This window comes from Scyliorhinus canicula, chromosome 14 (genome assembly GCF_902713615.1).
Source record: "Scyliorhinus canicula chromosome 14, sScyCan1.1, whole genome shotgun sequence".
In the NCBI taxonomy this organism is placed as follows: domain Eukaryota; kingdom Metazoa; phylum Chordata; class Chondrichthyes; order Carcharhiniformes; family Scyliorhinidae; genus Scyliorhinus; species Scyliorhinus canicula.
In genome coordinates, this window is record NC_052159.1 from 42,852,783 (window position 1) to 42,871,889 (window position 19,107).

General features: G+C 47.0%; 1 protein-coding gene across 4 annotated transcripts in view; it reads right to left on the reverse strand.

The window, feature by feature from the left end:
• Positions 1-18,862, reverse strand: part of LOC119977793 (protein furry homolog) — a 483,675-nt gene extending 464,813 nt beyond the window's left edge. For 2 of the 4 annotated variants that reach the window (XM_038819002.1, XM_038819003.1), the window contains exon 1: positions 18,124-18,861. In XM_038819002.1, the coding sequence (XP_038674930.1) occupies positions 18,124-18,193 (70 nt within the window). In that variant the 5' untranslated portion in view covers positions 18,194-18,861. Of the gene's footprint in view, positions 1-18,123 lie in introns of all 4 variants that reach the window. The other 2 variants (XM_038819004.1, XM_038819001.1) reach the window with 2 other exon arrangements.
• Positions 18,863-19,107: the final 245 nt, after the last annotated feature.

The window sequence follows — 19,107 nt, forward strand, 5'->3', positions numbered from 1 at the left end:
ACTACATCCACACAACTGCTCAGATCAAGGGTGCACCCACACACAGGGGAGAGATGGTGGGAAGGAGGTCACAGGATGGGGTTGCGGGGGAAGGGTGTTTATCAGTAAAAGCAGACAGAGATGGCAATACTTTTGGAAGAGATTCTGAGGGTGAACAAGAGGTATTCGGAGGCCCCCCGAGGCAAGGTTGCTGAAGGAGAGGCAGATTGAAAACAAGCTGGATGAACTTAACGCCAGACTTACCTCACAGAGGGAAGTAAGAGACTGCTGTGTGCTCTGTTTCACAGAGACATGGCTCACTCCCGCCTCACCGGACTGTGCCATACAACCTGAAGGCTTCTCTATTCACCGGGCGGACCGCACGGCATCTTCAGGCAAAGCGAAGGGTGGAGGGGTTTGCCTCCTCATCAACTCCTCCTGGTGCTTGGATGTGGTGAACCTGGCGACCTACTGCTCCCCAGACCTGGAATACCTGACCGTAAAGTGCCGCCCATACTATCTTCCACGTGAGTTCACTTCAGCCATTATCACAGCGGTCTACATCCCACCCCAGGCAGAAGTGAGGAAAGCGCTGGATGAACTGTACACAGTCAAACAACCATGAAACAGAACACCCGGAGGCCCTGTTCATTGTGGCCGGAGACTTCAACAAAGCCAACCTCAAGAGTGTACTGCCAAAATTCCACCAGCACATCTCCTGTACCACCCGGGGCGACAACACTCTTGACCACTGCTACTCAAAAATCAAGGGCGCCTACCGTTCCATCCCCCGACCGCACTTTGGGAAATCAGACCATAAGACTGTGCTCCTTCTCCCGGCTTACAAGCAGAAACTCAAGCGGGAGAATCCAGCTAAGAAGGTTGCGCAGTGCTGGTCTGAGGAGACAGAAGAGCTCTTACGTGACTGCTTGGAGACAGTGGACTGGTCCATATTTAAGAACTCAGCGACTAACTTAAATGAGTATGTCACCACCGTCACAGACTTCATCAGCAAATGTGTGGACGACTGTGTGCCAAAGAAAGCAGTACGTGCGTTCCCCAACCGGAAACCATGGCTCAACTGCGAAGGACAGATCTGAGGCGTTCAAGGCAGACGACCCTGTCCTATACAAGAAATCCAGGTACGACCTCCGCAAAGCCATCCGAGATGCCAAGAGAGAATATCAAACTAAGCTAGAGTCACAGACAGACCCTCGGCGGTTGTGGCAAGGACTAAGCAACATAACGGGCTACAAAGCGAAGCCGAGCAGTATCTCTGGCAGCAGTGCACCCCTCCCCGATGAACTTAACGCATTCTATGCTCGGTTTGAGCAGGTAACCAACAACCCGCTATCGAGTGCCCCAGCAACCCATACCCACCATCACAGTTTCCGAAGTCAGATCGGCCTTCCTGAAAATGAACCCACGGAAGGCGATGGGCCCGGATGGGATCCCTGGTCGTGCACTCAGAACCTGCGCGGACCAGCTGGCAGAGGTTTTCACAGACATCTTTAACCTATCCCTACTCCACTCCGAGGTCCCCACCTGCTTCAAGAAGACCACCATCATACCGGTACCAAAGAAGAACCAGGCAACGTGCCTCAATGACTACCGCCCGGTGGCCCTGACGTCAGTTGTAATGAAGTGCTTTGAGAGGCTGATCATGAAGCGCTTCACCTCCATACTCCCGGAACGCCTTGACCCACTTCAATTCGCATACCGTCGCAACCGGTCCACATCAGACGCCATTTCCCTGGCCCTACACTCATCCCTAGAGCATCTCGAAAACAAGGACTCCTACATCAGACTCTTATTTATTGACTACAGCTCCGCCTTCAACACCATAATCCCAGCCAAGCTCATATCAAAGCTCCAAAACCTAGGACTTGGCTCTCCACTCTGCAACTGGATCCTTGACTTTCTGACCAACAGACCACAGTCAGTAAGAATGAACACCAACACCTCCTCCACAATAGTCCTCAACACCGGTGCCCCGCAAGGCTGCGTACTTAGCCCCCTACTCTACTCCCTGTACACACACGACTGCATGGCAAAACTTGGTTCCAACTCCATCCACAAGTTTGCTGACGATACGACCATAGTGGGCCGGATTTCGAACAACGACGAGTCTGAATACAGGAGGGAGATAGAGAACTTAGTGGAGTGGTGCAACGACAACAATCTCTCCCTTAATGCCAGCAAAACTAAAGAGCTGGTCATCGACTTCAGGAAGCATAGTACTGTACACACCCCTGTCAGCATCAACGGAGCCGAGGTAGAGATGGTGAGCAGTTTCAAATTCCTAGGGGTGCACATCACCAAAAATCTATCCTGGTCCACTCATGTCGACGCTATCACCAAGAAAGCACAACAGCGCCTTTACTTCCTCAGGAAACTAAGGAAATTTGGCATGTCCACATTAACCCTTACCAACTTTTACAGATGCACTATAGAGAGCATCCTCTCGGGCTGCATCACAGCCTGGTATGGCAACTGCTCGGCCCAGGACCGCAAGGAACTTCAGAGAGTCGTGAATACCGCCCAGTCCATCACACGAACCTGCCTCCCATCCATTGATTCCATCTACACCTCCCGCTGCCGGGGGAAAGCAGGCAGCATAATCAAGGATCCCTCCCACCCGGCTTACTCACTTTTCCAACTTCTTCCATCGGGCAGGAGATTCAGAAGTCTGAGAACACGCACGGACAGACTCAAAAACAGCTTCTTCCCCACTGTCACCAGACTCCTAAATGACCCTCTTATGGACTGACCTCATTAACACTACACCCATGTCTGCTTCATCCGATGCCAATGCTTATGTAGTACATTGTATATATTGTGTTGCCCTATTATGTATTCTCATGTATTTTCTTGAATTCTGTTCAATTCCCTTTTCTTCCCATGTACTGAATGATCTGTTGAGCTGCTTGCAGAAAAATACTTTTCACTGTACCTCGGTACACGTGACAATAAACAAATCCAATCCAATCCAATCCAATCCAATCGGTTTGGGCGGTGCGCGGGGAGGCCCGCAAATCATGTCCACATGCTTTAGGGATGTATGAAGCTGAAGGGGTTCTGGCAGTGTTTGTGGACATTACTGGTGCGATTCTCCGATCGCGGGACAGAGTGTCCGTGCCGTCATGAACACCGTCGCGTTTCATTACGGCGCAAAAACAGGCACGGGCACTTGCGATTCTGGTCCCCATTGGGGCCAGCACGGCGCTGGAGCGGTTCACGTCGCTCCAGCCTCACTTCCTGGCGTGCACTGGGGGCAGCGCCAACCCGCGCATGCGCAGTGCGACAGCCAACCCGCGAATGCTCGGTGGCTTTACGGAATGCACCGGCCCCGACGCAACATGGCGCGTGCGTTCTGGGGCCGGACACGCAACAATGTAGCCCGGGGGGGGGGGGGGGAGGAAAGAGGCCAGCCCCATAGGAGGCCTCCCCCCCGGGATCCTCCCCCCACCCGCCGCCCCCGAACCTTCGCGCAGAGTTCCCGTCAGCAGTGACCAGGTGTGGATGGCGCCGATGGGACTCTGCTTTTTCCATGCGGCCGCTCGGCCCAGAGAATCGGTGGTCCGGTCTCGTAGTGGCCCGCGACTGGCGCCGGTACAAATGGCGCCGATTCTCCAAACCTCAGAATCGCGCGCCGGCGTTGAGGCGGCGTGGCACGGTTGCGACGTTTCTCCAGCCCGGCGCGGGGGCAGGGAGAATCGCTCCCTACGTCCTAGTTGTTGGGTAAAGGTGGCCCCGAGTCCAGAGGTAGCGTTATTCTGTGTCGGAACATCGGAGAGTCCAAGGGGCGAGAGAGGACGATGTTTTGTCCTTTGCCTCCCTGATAACCCAGAGATCTTAATTTTCCTTCCCTTAATTTCCTCTATTTACATTCTGCCGCCTTCTGGCTCGGCCTGTGGTCCCTCCCGGCTCTCCCTGCCCCTTCCCGCCCTCGTGTCCCTCTGGTCTGATTTTTTTTGGGGGGGGGGGGGGGATGGGATTCCTCCCCTTCCACCTTTGTTTTCTTCCCCCATCAACTTCGGCTGTGCTTTTCCTGTGATTTGGGGAGGGGGATTTCCCCCTCCCTCCTAAGTTGTCCCTTTTGTGTCCCTCCAGCCTTTTCTCCCTCCCTCCTAAGTTGTCCCTTTTGTGTCCCTCCAGCCTTTTCTCCCTCCCTCCCCCCAATCCCACCCACCCTGCCCCCGGTTGCGCGTTCCAGTGGTTCCCCGCTGTCTTTGTTTTTCTTTTTCCTCTCTCTTTTCTTTCTAATTTTCCTGTTTCCCCATCTTATTCGGTGCTGCTGGCGGTGTTGGTTATTTATAATGTTATATAATTTTGCTTTGGCTTGTTTTTTTATGAAGGGGGGGTGAAGATGGAAGGGGTGAAATCCCCCCCCCAAAAAAAAATCAGACCCTGATAAAATATTTTTTTCAAAAATCACCACCAGTCAGTTGTCAAAGGGAGCTTATAGTCCTCTGGGATTGTGGCGACATTTATAATTTTGAGTCCAACCCAAGTAAGAAGCCACACAACTTTTCCCTGTAAAATCAAGGAAACAAATAGGGAGCACGAGAAACCATTTAAGAAGTTTATTTCACTCTTGTTTTTCCCTCAGAAAACATAGGCTCTCCTTGTCTCCTCCGTTACCAAGTCCTGGGTGGCTCGGTGACACAGTGGTTATTACTGCTGCCTCACAGCTTCAGTGACCGATGTTCAATTCTGGCCTCGGGTGACTGTCTGTGTATAGTTTGCACTTCCTCCGCTTGTCTGTGTGGGTTTCCTCTGGGTGCTCTGGTTTCCTCCCACAGACCAAGATGGTGCAGATTAGGTCGATTCGCCATGCTAAATTGCCCCGTAGTGCCCAAAAGGTTAGGTGGGGTTACTGGCCTCCTTCTGCACTGTAAAATCTATCAAAAATTCTATTCTTAAACAACCAAGGGTTATTTAAATTTCTACCGGACAGTCACCGTTTCTCAACATGTTAAGTTGTTCCATTCTAAATAAATAAATAAATAATCTTTTATTGTCACAAGTATGACTACTGTGAAAAGCCTCTAGTCGCCACATTCCACCGCCTGTTCGGGTAAGCTGGTACAGGATTCTGCCATGCTCAGCTGTGAATCCAATGCAAACCAGTGATTTTCTGCTGGAAACCTGCTGCCCCTGAGGGGTCAGTTAAAAGTTAAACCACATTTCTGGGGGTCTGGAGTCACATGCAGACCAGGTAAGGTGACAGATTTCCTTCCCCAAAGAACATTAGGGAACCAGATGGGTTTTTCCCGACAATCGACAATGGTTTCATGGTCATCATTAGACTTCTTTAATTCCAGGTTTTTATTGAATTCAAATTTCACCATCTGCAGTGGCGGATTGGAACCTGGATCCCCAGAGCATTACTCTGGGTCTCTGGATTACTAGTCCAGTCACAATACTACCACATCACCGCCTCCACTCTTGTGGAGAACATGAACTGGATTCAATTTGAATTGGGTTTTGGAGCAAGCAATGAGATGGATAAAGGGCTTGACCTGTCCACTCTGCACACTGGCTTTGTAACTTTAAGAATGGAATAAAAATCAATACTGCACTCATTGTGTCACTGGTCAATTGTACCTTTGATCTCAACTGGCTGACAGCTCTGTCCCCAGGGATTTTTAGTTTGAAATATACATCAATTGGTTATTTTCGAAACATTGCACAGTAAAATATTACAGTAGATAAAATCGTTGTGGATTGATTCCAACTTGGTTTTAAATATTGCCACATCTTATTGCTTTGATGTATTTTCTTACATGAATAAATTTTAGCTTAAATTCATTGGTCTTTTAGTTTGGTATTTCTCACTTTGCAGTGGAGTTATGATGTCAGGGGTATTCTGTAACATCTCCAGGGCCTGATATCACAATGGGCAGAATTTTCCCCCAAAATGGAAGTATCAAGGTCTGACTGAAAATCGACATGTTTCTCCCAGAAACATCCAGATTTTCTCTCCCGATCTTTTTTTTCATAAATTTAGAGTACCAAATTTTTTTTTTTCTAATTAAGGGGCAACTTAGTGTGTCCTATCCATCTAACCAGACATCTTTGGGTGTGGGGGTGAAACTCACACAAAAACGGGGAGATTGTGCAAACGTCACATGGATAGAGACCCAGGGTTGGGATTTGAATCCGGGTCCTCAGCGCGATAGTCCCAGTGCTAACCACCGCGCCACCGTGCTGCCGCTCTCTCCAGATCTATAATAAAATAGCAGAGGGGCGTGTTTTGTGCTGTCACTCTACTGGAACAGGTTGGCAAACCCGGCTCTACAGAGATCGGGGCTCCCTTTGAAAAGGTGCCCTGATCCCAAAGTGAAAGTAAAAGGCACCCCTCCCATTCACCAGCAATACCAATACCCTCATAGTGGGAACCGCACCCCCCATGGGGTTTCCTGGAGGCCTTGCCCCTGGTCCCACCCCATGGTACTGCCAACCTGATAGTGTATAATTTAAATACATAGCGCATAAGCTTGGGCAACATCAACAAGGGATTAACAATAACTGGATGTGATGCAGATGCTGAGGTGTGAGTGTGGAGTAAGGAGAAAAGGAATGGGGCAGTATTCTCCGTTTCTGAGACTAAGTGCTGACGCCAATGCAGGATTCGTGGACTTTCACGACAGCAAAACTGGCGCCGAACCTGGACCGATTCAGCGACTTTGGAAGGGCTGGCACCAGTATCCTGTGGAACACAATCAATTGAAATGAACAACGGTGCTGGATTTCCCAGATTGACACTCAGGAGACTGATAAGCTGCAGCCACATATACACATTACACTCCCCGCTCACACTCGCCCCAGCCAACAAGATGGCATTGGTTGTGCTGGTGTGCGCTCATAGAGCTGATGGATCGGCTGGGGGCACCTAGGTGGGTGGCCTGAGGGGACACCTATATGACCCGTGGCCCTAAGTTCACAGGGGGCTGTCAGTGGCGTGGCTGCCTTGCCTGCTGCAACAATTGTGTTCTAAGTCTGTCCACCCCGAACCCACAGCCCACCTCCTGGCCACCCCCCACTACTCCCCCCAGCCCTCGCAGAAGCCCCTCGGCCAGTGGCACAACTGTCAGCAGCAAACTATGGCGATGTTGGACACTTTCCGTACCCCCTCTCTCTCCCTCAGCAGTGACGACACCCGTTTCATGATTTTTAAAAGTACAAGTGAACCACGCCATCAAAAACTCAGCCCACCAGTGGTGGAGAATCGCGGAGGCCCTGGAGAATACCGGGTCAGGTCCGCTAATGACATGCAAACGGTGTTTACTGTACGTGCATTCCTGACCACATTAACACCACTGTCGAGGTGACGGAAAATTGCGATTTGGAGTCAAATTGGCACCCGCCGTGATTTTGGCGTTGGAACCTATTTTCCGCCCAACCGATTTTGAAGGCAACAACGGAGAATCCCGCCCAAAATCAGAACCATCATATAAAAGGCGGTCAGTGAAGATTGTGGGAGTAATTAAGAAAGTAGATTGAAATTGTATGGTTATATGTTGCGAGACAGATGAAATGTGGTGAGGGGAGTAATGGAGATGGGACTGGAAGAAAAAGAAAAAGGCCGAAAACCATATAGAAAGATGTAGTGGCAAGAGACTTGCAGCGGGATTGGATGACTGACAGGGAGAAGGGTGATACAAGTAAAATGTGAGAATGATTAAGTTATATATTTTAATTGGTTGGCCATGGAGCACAATATTAAATACAATGTTGTGTTCTTAACTCCAATTTGAAGTTTAAATTTACACAATGGATGATTCAGCAAGAATGACTAGATTATTGCCAGCAGATTCTCTGCTTACCATGCTGCTTTTGGGCAGCACAGTAGCATTGTGGATAGCACAAATGCTTCACAGCTCCAGGGTCCCAGGTTAGTTTCCGGCTTGGGTCACTGTCTGTGCGGAGTCTGCACATCCTCCCAGTGTGTGCGTGGGTTTCCTCCGGGTGCTCCGGTTTCCTCCCACAGTCCAAAGATGTGCAGGTTAGGTGGATTGGCCATGATAAATGCACCTTTAGCATCCAAAATTGCCCTGAGTGTTGGGTGGGGTTACTGGGTTATGGGGATAGGGACCTTGGGTAGGGTGCTCTTTCCAAGAGCCGGTGCAGACTCGATGGGCCGAATGGCCTCCTTCTGCACTGTAAATTCTATGAATGAATCTATGAATTAACAGCTTTGTTATAATCAGTTTGCAGTCCTTCAGTGAGATGAATGGCACTCTTAGAAATGAAAGTTCTGAAAGGTGATCATACCATTCACAATGTTTAGTGTAAATTTTATATTTTCCATTAAAGTCAGTGCTCTCCTACGGGGAAAACAAACACACTATTCAAGTTACTTTCTATGCAACAATCATGGTAGAAATGGCTTTGTCGAAAATTATGATGCTCCTGCACTGTCACACCTCTGAAAAGGTAAGCAAAATCAAACAAAAGTTTGCAATATAATCTTGTGTATAAGTAGAGAAGAGTACAATGATGATACCTGCAACTTGATGTATCATATTACCAATCACATCTACTGCTTTTTAAAAATTAAACATGCTGCGCATTTTATCCCACTTGACCCACTTCTGAATCTTGTCATTGCCATAACCAGATAACGAATTGCAGCTGGTTTCAATCCAATATTTTCTACCTTTTTTGGCTTCATATGCATTTTCTGTCAACATGATTTTGACTTGCAGTCTATCCCAAGCTATATTAAGCATGGCATTATTTACTGCAGTCATGAACTGATCCTAGGGGTGCGAACTACCCGAATGGGAACAGAGTCCCCTAGTACACATGATTAACCAAGTGTTTGCCGACGCAAGGAGCGCCAAGAAACGCCACACTATTGAACGGCCATTTGGGTAAATTGAGGGCCTCAACGGGGAACGCGAGGCCACACTTAGTCCTGTTTTCTGTACTGAGAAGCTTCGCTCGCCAGAACTCCTCAATGCAGAGAGATTGGTAAGCCATTATTATCTCCCCCCCCCCCCCCCCCCCCCCCCGACGTGACCCCCGAACCACCCCCAAAGCCCCAACTCACCTTAAGGGAGCTCAGGCCCCCTTGCACCCCCTGCACCCGCACAGGGCACCCCCAGGCCTAATCTGTAGCTCGGGAAAGATGCCAGCTTGGCACCCAGGAAGCACTGCCATGGTGCCAGGTGGCACCAGTGTCAGGGTGCCATTCTTCAGGGCAAGCACCTGGGGGTCTCCGATCCTCTGGGAGAACCCAGTGCCATTCCGTCTGGTCCTCGTTTGTGGAGACCAACACTGAACCATGCTCGCCCAAGATCTCCAAGGCAAGAGGGTCAGATCACATGCCTTGGGTTGATCGGAATGCATAGTAGAGCGAGTCTAGCTGTCTCACTTGAATATGCAGATTTGCTAAAAAGTGATCCCGCCTACAATGGGATCTTGTTCCACGAGGCATGGCGAACGAGATCGATCCTGGAAGAGAGGTCACCCAGCATCTATCGGTCGCGTTGTGCCACACTGACTTTTGAGCTTAATGCAGGCCCTAGAATTCCACTTTAGAATTTGCAATGTTTGGCATGATAATTCTCAGGAACAATACACATTTAGATCCAATATCACACAACTTTTCATAGGGTGCAATCTAAAAGGGTAAGATCTAACAGGAGAAGCACTATGTGCGGTAGCGAGGACAGCTTGTTTGATGCTTCCCGATGGCTGACCCAGCGAAACCGTGACCGTAACGATCCCCCACAGGCTTCACTGCAGCAATGGCTGTCGCACCAGCTGATTTGGCTAACCGCACTTGCACAGCCACTGGCACCGCACACCACCTTCCCTCCCCAGCATAATACCATACCTGTGCCCCGGCACACCCTGGCACCCACCAGCACACCCAAACCATGCTCAGCAGCGGTGCCCATGTCTGTCTCCTGCCATTGAACTCCCCCCTCCCTCCCCACCCGTGTAGCAAGCACCTCACAATGCCCCCTCTCTCTACCCCCGCGTGAGAAGTAGGCCAATAGCAGGAAGGAAGTGGCCCTGACAAGCGGCGGAATGCCAGACATTAGTGTCCTCGCCCCCCATGAGGAATGGCCCTGGAGGTCACCGGGCTAACCAAGGATACAGCAGCCATTGACATCGAGGTTAGCCTGCGCGATGCAGAGGCAAGAATCCGCCATCCTTCACCCAGACAACCTGTCGCAAGTGAGTTGTTCATGTTCGACAAAATGATCCTTCCCCCTCACTGACCACATGCCATTCTCCCGCAGGATCTCCATCGGATGATACCGCATCCCCCCTCCCCACCACATGACTGATGGTGTACAAGGAGTTGCTCAGTGACAACCACAGCTGAGCACCTCAACATCATGTCCCAGTCACTGAGGTACATGCCCCAGGCGCAGGTGAACTTGCCTAGACGCTGCAGAACATGTCCCAGTCTTAGGGGGACATTGTCAAAGCACTGCAGAGCATGTCCCAGTCATTGAGGGACATTTCCCAGATGCAGATGGACAATGCTGAGGCACTCCAGAGCATGACCCAGTCACAGAGAAGCATCGCTGTGACCGTCGACACCATAGTGCAGACAATTTGGACAGCCAGGGCTGGCAAGGCCAGATAACGCCAGGGCCTCGGGGGTTCACTACAGCTGCCCCTCCATCCCAAGGTGACTTCCATTATCCTATGGGCACCATCTGGGAGGAGCGCGCGGCAGAGACTTCCAACAAGAGACGACGGCGGTCTCCATCTCTTCCGAGTCCCACCCAGACAACGGTGCGTTTCGAGGTCAGAAGGCGTAACAGGGTGGCAAGGCGAGGCGAGTGCCATTGATAAGGTGGCCTGGACCCTCTGCCCCCAGACCCTCCACAGGATGCATGCCAGGGAAATCAAAGGCCACAGGGTGCATTAAGAAGCAAGCTGTCTCCGTCTCCAATATGTATCTTGGGACACACCTAGTCATAGTGGCTGAGGCACCATCTGCAGCTTGGGACAGTTAGGGTTTTGATTGTTCACCATTATAACATGTTACACCCGAGGCCTGTGAAGCCTCTGTTACGTAATTCCGTGTTGCGGGTCGCCCTATATCCCAACCCCTGTTCCCTCCGCTTTCCCCCAGCCTCTGCCCGCCCCCCGCGCACAGCGATCCTAGATCCAGCCCCCCCCCCCCCCCCCCCCCCCCCACTTCCCCTCCCGGGCTCAGTGATCCTAGATCCAGGCAAGCCCAGGACGCACGACAACGCAGAATCGCTGAGCAGAAACTTATAGGCAAGTTCCGCACAAATGAGTACAGCCTCAACCGGGACCTTGGATTCATATTGCATTACATTCATCCCCCACCATCTGGCCTGGCCTTGCATAATCCTACCAACTGTCCTGGCTTGAGTCAATTCACACCTCTTTAACCTGGGGTTACCCCTATCTCTGGATCTGTAAAGACTTAATTACCTGCTAATGCTCGCATTCAAAGCATTGTCTTGCATCTCTGACTTTGTCTATATATATGTTTCTGGAACATACCACTTCATTCACCTGAGGAAGGAGCAGTGCTCCAAAAGCTACTGTTTGAAACAAACCTGTTGGACTTTAACCTGGTGTTGTAAGACTTCGTACTGTGCTCACCCCAGTCCAACGGCGGCATATCTACGTCATATTACCATGGACAGGGTTCTGCCCCTGGGGGCAATAGGTGGGACGGACAGGCAGCAGCTGAAATTGCCCGTTATGGGGCTATACAATCCCGGGGTTGGTCTGCGGAACCCGCAGGTGCTGAGTCCCTCACTTCCCAGTCCAGGGGTGTGTCTCCCCCCCCCCCCCCCCCCCCCCCCCCCGCCCCCGGGCGCTGGAGATGGCTACTTACCTTCTCCGATCCACTCAGCAGCCATTTCGGCAGGGTGTTCGTGTGACCTCCCGTTGGGGAGCTGGTTACATTTCGGGAGGCCGTTATATAGGGCGTCCGTCCCATTAACAATTTGGAGATTGCCCTCAATTGGAACCTCGCCACGTCTAGACAGGATCTGGAACTCGCCAACAGAAGCAGGCTGGCTAGATCAGAAACCAATCAGTGTCCAGCACTGTTCCCGGCCTCTACTTGATCTAACCGACTCACACGTATCCACGCCGGGCGCAATGCGGCTGTTAGATCACACCCGTAATGTGCAGTTGTGTCAGTGAGAGTACATTTCTCAAAAGGGGCAATTTATTTTCCACAATACTATCTTAATATTAAAGTGTCAAAATCTCAAGTGAGATCCTCAGGAGCCATCTCAGGATGGAAAGTTTACCGCAGCATCAAATCGGAAATTATTGGAAGACTAGTCCCTGACAGGGAGAGCCGTTAATTAATCCACATTTGTTCTTCTCCTTGTGGAAAAGTGCCTGGAACTCAGACCTCCGAGATGCAACCTGCTCCATCATGGATCACAAATCGGCCTTCACGCTGGCCACCTACATAATCCTGATACCAAAAAGTTTTCACCACTGACCAGTATTCTTGTGATAAAGAAAGGCAGTGATAGCAAATTGAACAATTTTCATTTAGTTACTTGGTGTCAACATCAAACAATAACAATTTGCACTGATATACTTTTATTACAAAATAAATCCCAAAATGCTTCACGGAAGCATAACCCATTCTATTCAAATATATAACTCTCACATCCAAGGCAAAATCCCGCTCAATCTTCCCATATTGTAGCATGACTGTCAGTTGACCATGTGCATTTTCTTTATCAGGCATCCTGCTGCACAAATATTTGTTGTGCTATGTACATTTTCAGCTGGAGATAACACCTATTAAAAGCCGAATTACAACTGCCTGGACCAATTTGAATAAAAACAATGTGTAACGAGAGGATATGAGGCTCTTTTACCTTATCAGATGAAACTGATGTGTGTACCAATCAACTCCAACATCTAGTTCCATTAATAATATTATTTGAAAGTGCTGAATGTTGGTTCTTCATTAGAGAATAAATAACTAAACCATCAAAATTTACAGTTATTTTTTTAAAAAGTAAAATCTACAACTGGGTTAAAAAATACATAATAAAAAAAATTGCTTATTGTCACAAGTAGGCTTCAAATGAAGTTACTGTGATAAGCCTCTAATCGCCACATTCCGGTGCCTGTTCGGGGGGGGGGGGGGCTGCTACGGGAATTGAACCTGCGCTGCTGGCCTACCTGGGTCTGCTTTAAAAGCCAGCTATTTAGCCCACTGTGCTAAACCAGCCCCATTACATTGATCAGGAAAAAGATAGCATACTTTTGGCTTTAAACAAAAACTTGAGGTCTTCTAAAACACTGCTGCCTGTGTACTTACTCACATCAAGTTCACTGATCTTCACTGTCTCCTGCTCAAATAATGCCTCAGTTTTAAAATCCTTGTTTTGAAATCCCTCCATGGTTTTGCCTATCCCCAGTTTTGTAATTGCCTCCAGCTCCATAACTCTCCCAAGATATCTGTGCTAATTTAATTCTGGCCTTCTTGTACTTTCCTGATATTAATTGCCGCACCATTGATGGCTGCGCCTTCAGCTGCATAGGCCCTGGAATTTCTCATTGCACTTCAACACCTCTTTACTTCTCCGTCTTCCTTTGAGGCCTTTCTTAAAATTTACCATATTGACCAATCTTTTAGCCATCTGTCCTCTGATCACCCTATTTGGCTTGTTGTCAAATGTTGCTTTATAATGGTCCTGTGAAGTGCTTTGGGATGTTTTACCACAAAAAAAGGCGCAATATAAGTTATTTAAACATAATTGTTTGATTTGTAGCAGGCATTTCAGGATAATCTCCAGGCAATTCTCACACTTTGCAACAGCCCTGTCATTTCTTGCCAGTATTCAATAAAATATAGATGATCAGGAGTTGGGGACCAAGTGTAATGTTCTAAGTTCACAGATGACACTAAGATGAGTGGTTGAGCCAAGTGTGCGGAGGACACAAAGTCTGCAGAGGGATATAGATAGTTTAAGCGAGTGGGCAAGGGTCTGGCAGATCGAGTACAATGTTGGTAAATGTGAGGAATAACAGAAAAATGGACTAATATTTAAATGGTAAAAAATTGCAGCGTGCTGCTGTGCAGAGGGACCCGGGTGTCATAGAATCATTGAATTTACAGTGCAGAAGGAGGCTATTCGGCCCATCGAGAGATGCACCAGCCCTTGGAGAGATAATCCTACCTAAGACCACACCTCCTCCCAATCCCCGTCACCCAGTAACCCTACCTAACTTTTTTTGGATACTAAGGGCTATTTAGCATGGCCAATCCACCAAACCTGCACAACTTTGGACTGTGGGAGGAAACCGGAGTGCCCGGAAGAAACCCACGCCGACATGAGGAGAACGTGCAGACTCCGCATAGACAGTGACGCAAGCCAGGAATCGAACCTGGGACCCTGAAGCTGTAAAGCAACTGTGCTGTCCTTGTGCACAAATCGAAAAAATATGGTTTGCTTGTACAGTAAATAATTAAGAAGGCAAATGGAATTTTGTCCTTCATTGCTAGAGGGATGGAGCTCAAAAGTAGGGAGGTTATGTTGCAGCTGTATAGGGTGCGGGTGAGGCCACACCTGGAGTACTGTGTACAGTTTTAGTCTCCTTACTTGAGAAAGGATGCACTGGCACTGGAGTGTGTGCAGAGGAGATTCACTAGACTGATTCCAGAGTTGTGAGGATTATCTTATGAGGAGACTGGTACTATACTCATTGGAATTTAGAAGGATGAGGGGGGATCTTAAAGAAACATAAAATTATGAAGGGAATAGATAAGATAGAAGCAGGGAAGTTGTTTCCACTGGTGGGAGAAACTAGAACGGGGGGGCATAGCCTCAGAATAAGGGGGAGCAGATTTAGGACCGAGTAGAGGAGGAACGTCTTCACCAAAAGGGTCGTGAATCTGTGGAATTCTCTGCCCAGTGAAGCAGTTGAGACTCCTTTGTTAAATGTTTTTAGTGTAAAGGTAGATTAGGAAAATCACTGGAAATTGATCCTTTAACTATCTGAATTGATTTCCCACTTTAGATACACTGGGTTGCGGCATCAGGACCAACCCATCCCTCAGAAAAGCAGCCAGCTCCAAACTGGCCCAGTGCATCTTTCCCTAAATTCCCTGAAGCCATCTCCCGCTACCACCACACGCCATCTCCAAGAACCTGGGAAAAGTCACCCCAAGGGCAGCACATATCACGTATGTAAGGGCAGAACATAACATGTGCCGGGGCTGTTTAGCACACTGGGCTAAATCGCTGGCTTTGAAAACAGACCAAGGCAGGCCAACAGCACGGTTCGATTCCCGTAACAGCCTCCCCGAACAGGCCCCGGAATGTGGCGACTAGGGGCTTTTCACAGTAACTTAATTGAAGCCTACTCGTGACAATAAGCGATTTTCATTTTCATTTCATATCACTTGAAAAACAGATCTAAATTGGGTTATATATCTGGATTTCAAATACGCAAATTACTAAATAGTAGCATTGAAGGTTAATCGGCCATTAAATAAGAATGCCCTTAGATTATTTCAAGAGGGATAGATTTAAAAAATTAAGAGGTTATACTAAACTTGTAATGAACCTTGGTTAGAGTACTGTTTACAATCCTGGTGATCAGATAACATAATGAGGATGAAGAATAGATTCACAAGGATGATACTGGAACTTTGATGTTACTTTCAGGAAAGGATGAACAGGCTGGGTCTTGAAAACAGATGGTTGAGGAATGACCTAATATAGGTCATTAAAATTCTGAAAGGTTTTGAATATTGCAGAGAGAGAAAGAGGGTACTAGGAAGAGAGAGAGAGCGCAAGAGCAAAACTAGAGGCTATCAATATAAGATATTCATCAAGAAATCAATTCAGAAGAAATCCTTTTATCCAGCGAGTGGTAAGAATGTGAGACTTGCTGTCACAGGGAGTGGCTGTAGCAAATAGCATAGATGCATTTAAATGGAGCTAGGTAAGCTAATGACAGAAAAGAAACAAATAATATTATGCTGCTTGCGAAAGTTTGGTAAAGGCAGGAGTCTACTGAATGGCCTTGTTTCAGTACTGTGTACTCTATGTAATTTTATGTAACTAAAATAGTACTTATTTTTCCTTCTCAAAAATCAAAAATTCAATAACCTTGAATAAAAGTCTGTAGTGCTAGATCTTTAATGGTCTACGCCTTTGAATGAAAAATGGGCTTTTAATTATGTTATTGTAAAATGGCTATGAATTATGTCAACAAACTGCATAAGGAATTCAAAATCAAATGGTGATGTAAATACATTTTTGCAAGACCATGACAAATTACATTTATATAGTGCCTTTGTCATAATGAATCATCCCAAGGCACTGCACAGGAGCACTATAAAATGAAGTATGACACTGAGCTATGGAAGGGGATATTAGATCAGATAATCAAAAGCTTAGTTAAAGAGGTAAGTTTTCTTAAGTTCCTTAAAGGAGGAGAACAGGGTAGATAGACAGGCAGAGAGGTGTATGAAGGGGTTGGGCCCAGGCATAGTCACCAATGTTGGAGCAAGTATGATTGAGAATACACAAAAGACCAAAATTAAAGGAGCACAGATATCTCAGGGTTGAGAAGTTGGAGAAAATTATACAGATAAAAAGGAGCAACGCCATGGAAGGATTTGAAAACAAGGATGGAAATTATAAAATAAGACAATACTTGACTGGTAGCCAATGTAGGTCAGTGAGCACAAGGTTGACAGAGTAACGTGACTTCCAAGCTAATGTATGGGCAGCAGAGTTTTGTATCATATCAAATTTAGAGGGTGGAATGTAAAACATAAAGTCAAAGGATTTGTACAAAGACCCTAAAAAGAGAGTTACAGGTACTGTAAACAGCATAGCAGAGTCACATATCTTTGACTCTACTGACCTTTTACAGCATTAGTTTAGGCCATTCTAAATTGCCATCACATTAAAATATTTTGAAGAGCACAAACATGCAAGAGGTCAGACAGAAAGAAAACATTTTCAAACCAGGGTCCAGAGATCGGATAGAATATGTGACACTTAATGCACACTAATGTTAATTTTCAAACTCACATATTTGTTTACTAATTTTGTGTAATACATAACAAGTCTACCATTATCCAATTATTGTCAAATTGTGATTATCCTGTGCATAACGGGCAGCACGGTAGCATAGTGGTTAGCACAATTGCTTCACAGCTCCAGGGTCCCAGGTTCGATTCTGGCTTGAGCCACTGTCTGTGCGGAGTCTGCACATCCTCCCCGTGTGTGCGTGGGTTTCCTCCGGGTGCTCCGGTTTCCCCCCACAGTCCAAAGATGTGCAGGTTAAGTGGATTGGCCATGCTAAATTGCCCTTAGTGTCCAAAATTGCCCTTAGTATTGGGTGGGGATACTGGGTTATGGGGATAGGTTGGAGGTGTTGACCTTGGGCAGGGTGCTCTTTCCAAGAGCCGGTGCAGACTCGATGGGTCGAATGGCCTCCTTCTGCACTGTAAATTCTATGTAAACCTCCACATTTTTAAATTTTGTTTTTCTAAACCAATAAAATGTTAAAGCCTGATAAGTATTACAAATTTATTCTAAAGCATCCATGTATATGTTCAAAATAAACAAATATTCAAGGTAAAAGCATTGCACCTACTATTTAAATATATGGGATACATAATTCCGACTGAAAACTATTATTTTTAATGACAAAAAAATCCAACACAGCCACGTGAAATGAGTGGTTGGGTCGCCTATTATTCTATTGTCAAATGTGACGGTTAACATGCATTAACGTTAAACCGCTGTCCACCAGAACTACGCAGTTCTAATAAGCAATTATAAAAACAAGTAGCATGGAGTCCCACCCTCCCGCTTGCTTTTTTAATGCAGGGATTTTTTAGCCGATGAAGACTAAACACAATTAAATAAAGGCAGGAAATGCTACTCTGGATTGCCAGCAATTGTGGGCCTAAGCGCAGTTTGATAAGGGAATTCAATCAAGACAAACCCTGCATAATTCCTCTGCAAATAACGATAAATATTTAAATTCGTGTTATTTTGATTTCAAGTTGCATGCGTAAAACAACAAAAACAGTGATATTCAACAATGGCATATATAAACCAAAATTAATATCCATTATAAAATTGTATCCAATAGAAAAACATATAGTCGGTGTTTACTTACTATTGCTCCACGATTTCAGCAAAGACTTGATGCTGATCTCAAAGAAGCCTGAATCTTGCTGGCTGGCCATATCAGCAATGTACAAAGAAGCTACTGTGATACTAAACAGCAATGGCAGGTACCGTTCACAATCAGTAACGCAAACAGCAGGTTTGGAGAGACAAGAAACCTTTATACTGTGTACACTGTTATCCTTGTCCTTAACAGTCCTTTCAAGAGCATAGATGTCTTTAGTTGATGTGTGGCTTCTATCGTCTCCGTATTCTGTCTGTCAATGGCTGGTATTTATCGGTGGACTGAGATGTTGACGTTTGTTCTCTTTCGACATGCATTCTTTGTATGTTTGCTCAAAACAATTGCTGGACAAATACTATTAGAATGGGTCCTTCAATAGTGTTGGAGATGTCCTGCTCATTGCTGTGCTGTCTGACAGACTTACATCTATGCAAAAATGGGAACAGTGCTGCGTTGATTCACCGAATGCATGCACTTCCACAAGCAAACAGAACACCGACTTGGAAACACACTGAAGAGGCGTTGAAAGCTTTTTCTATAGTCACGGGAACCTAACCGGTTCTGATATCCTTTCTGCCCCGAAAAAAAACCTTAGTGAACACTCGGCATGTGCAACGTTTTGATCTTTTCTTCAAGCAGATTGCACTGAAATATATTCAGCTGCATCACGCTGCGGTAAAACAGAACTGCACCCATATATCTAGTTGCAGTGACGTTAAAAAACTGATCAGCCAGCCCAATCCCGGGGGAGAGCGTGCGCGTGCCAATCAGTAGCAGCTCGGCGTTATGCTTGGCTCTGTTCTGTTACTTGGCCTGTACGGAAAATATATTTGGCTCATTAAATTCACACTGCCAATCAACAAATTTTAAACATGCAATCATTGGATGCAGTCAATGATCAAAACTATTTTTCTGGACAGGTAGAATAATCTTACTCATTCAATTATCATACAATGTAGCTCGATTTAA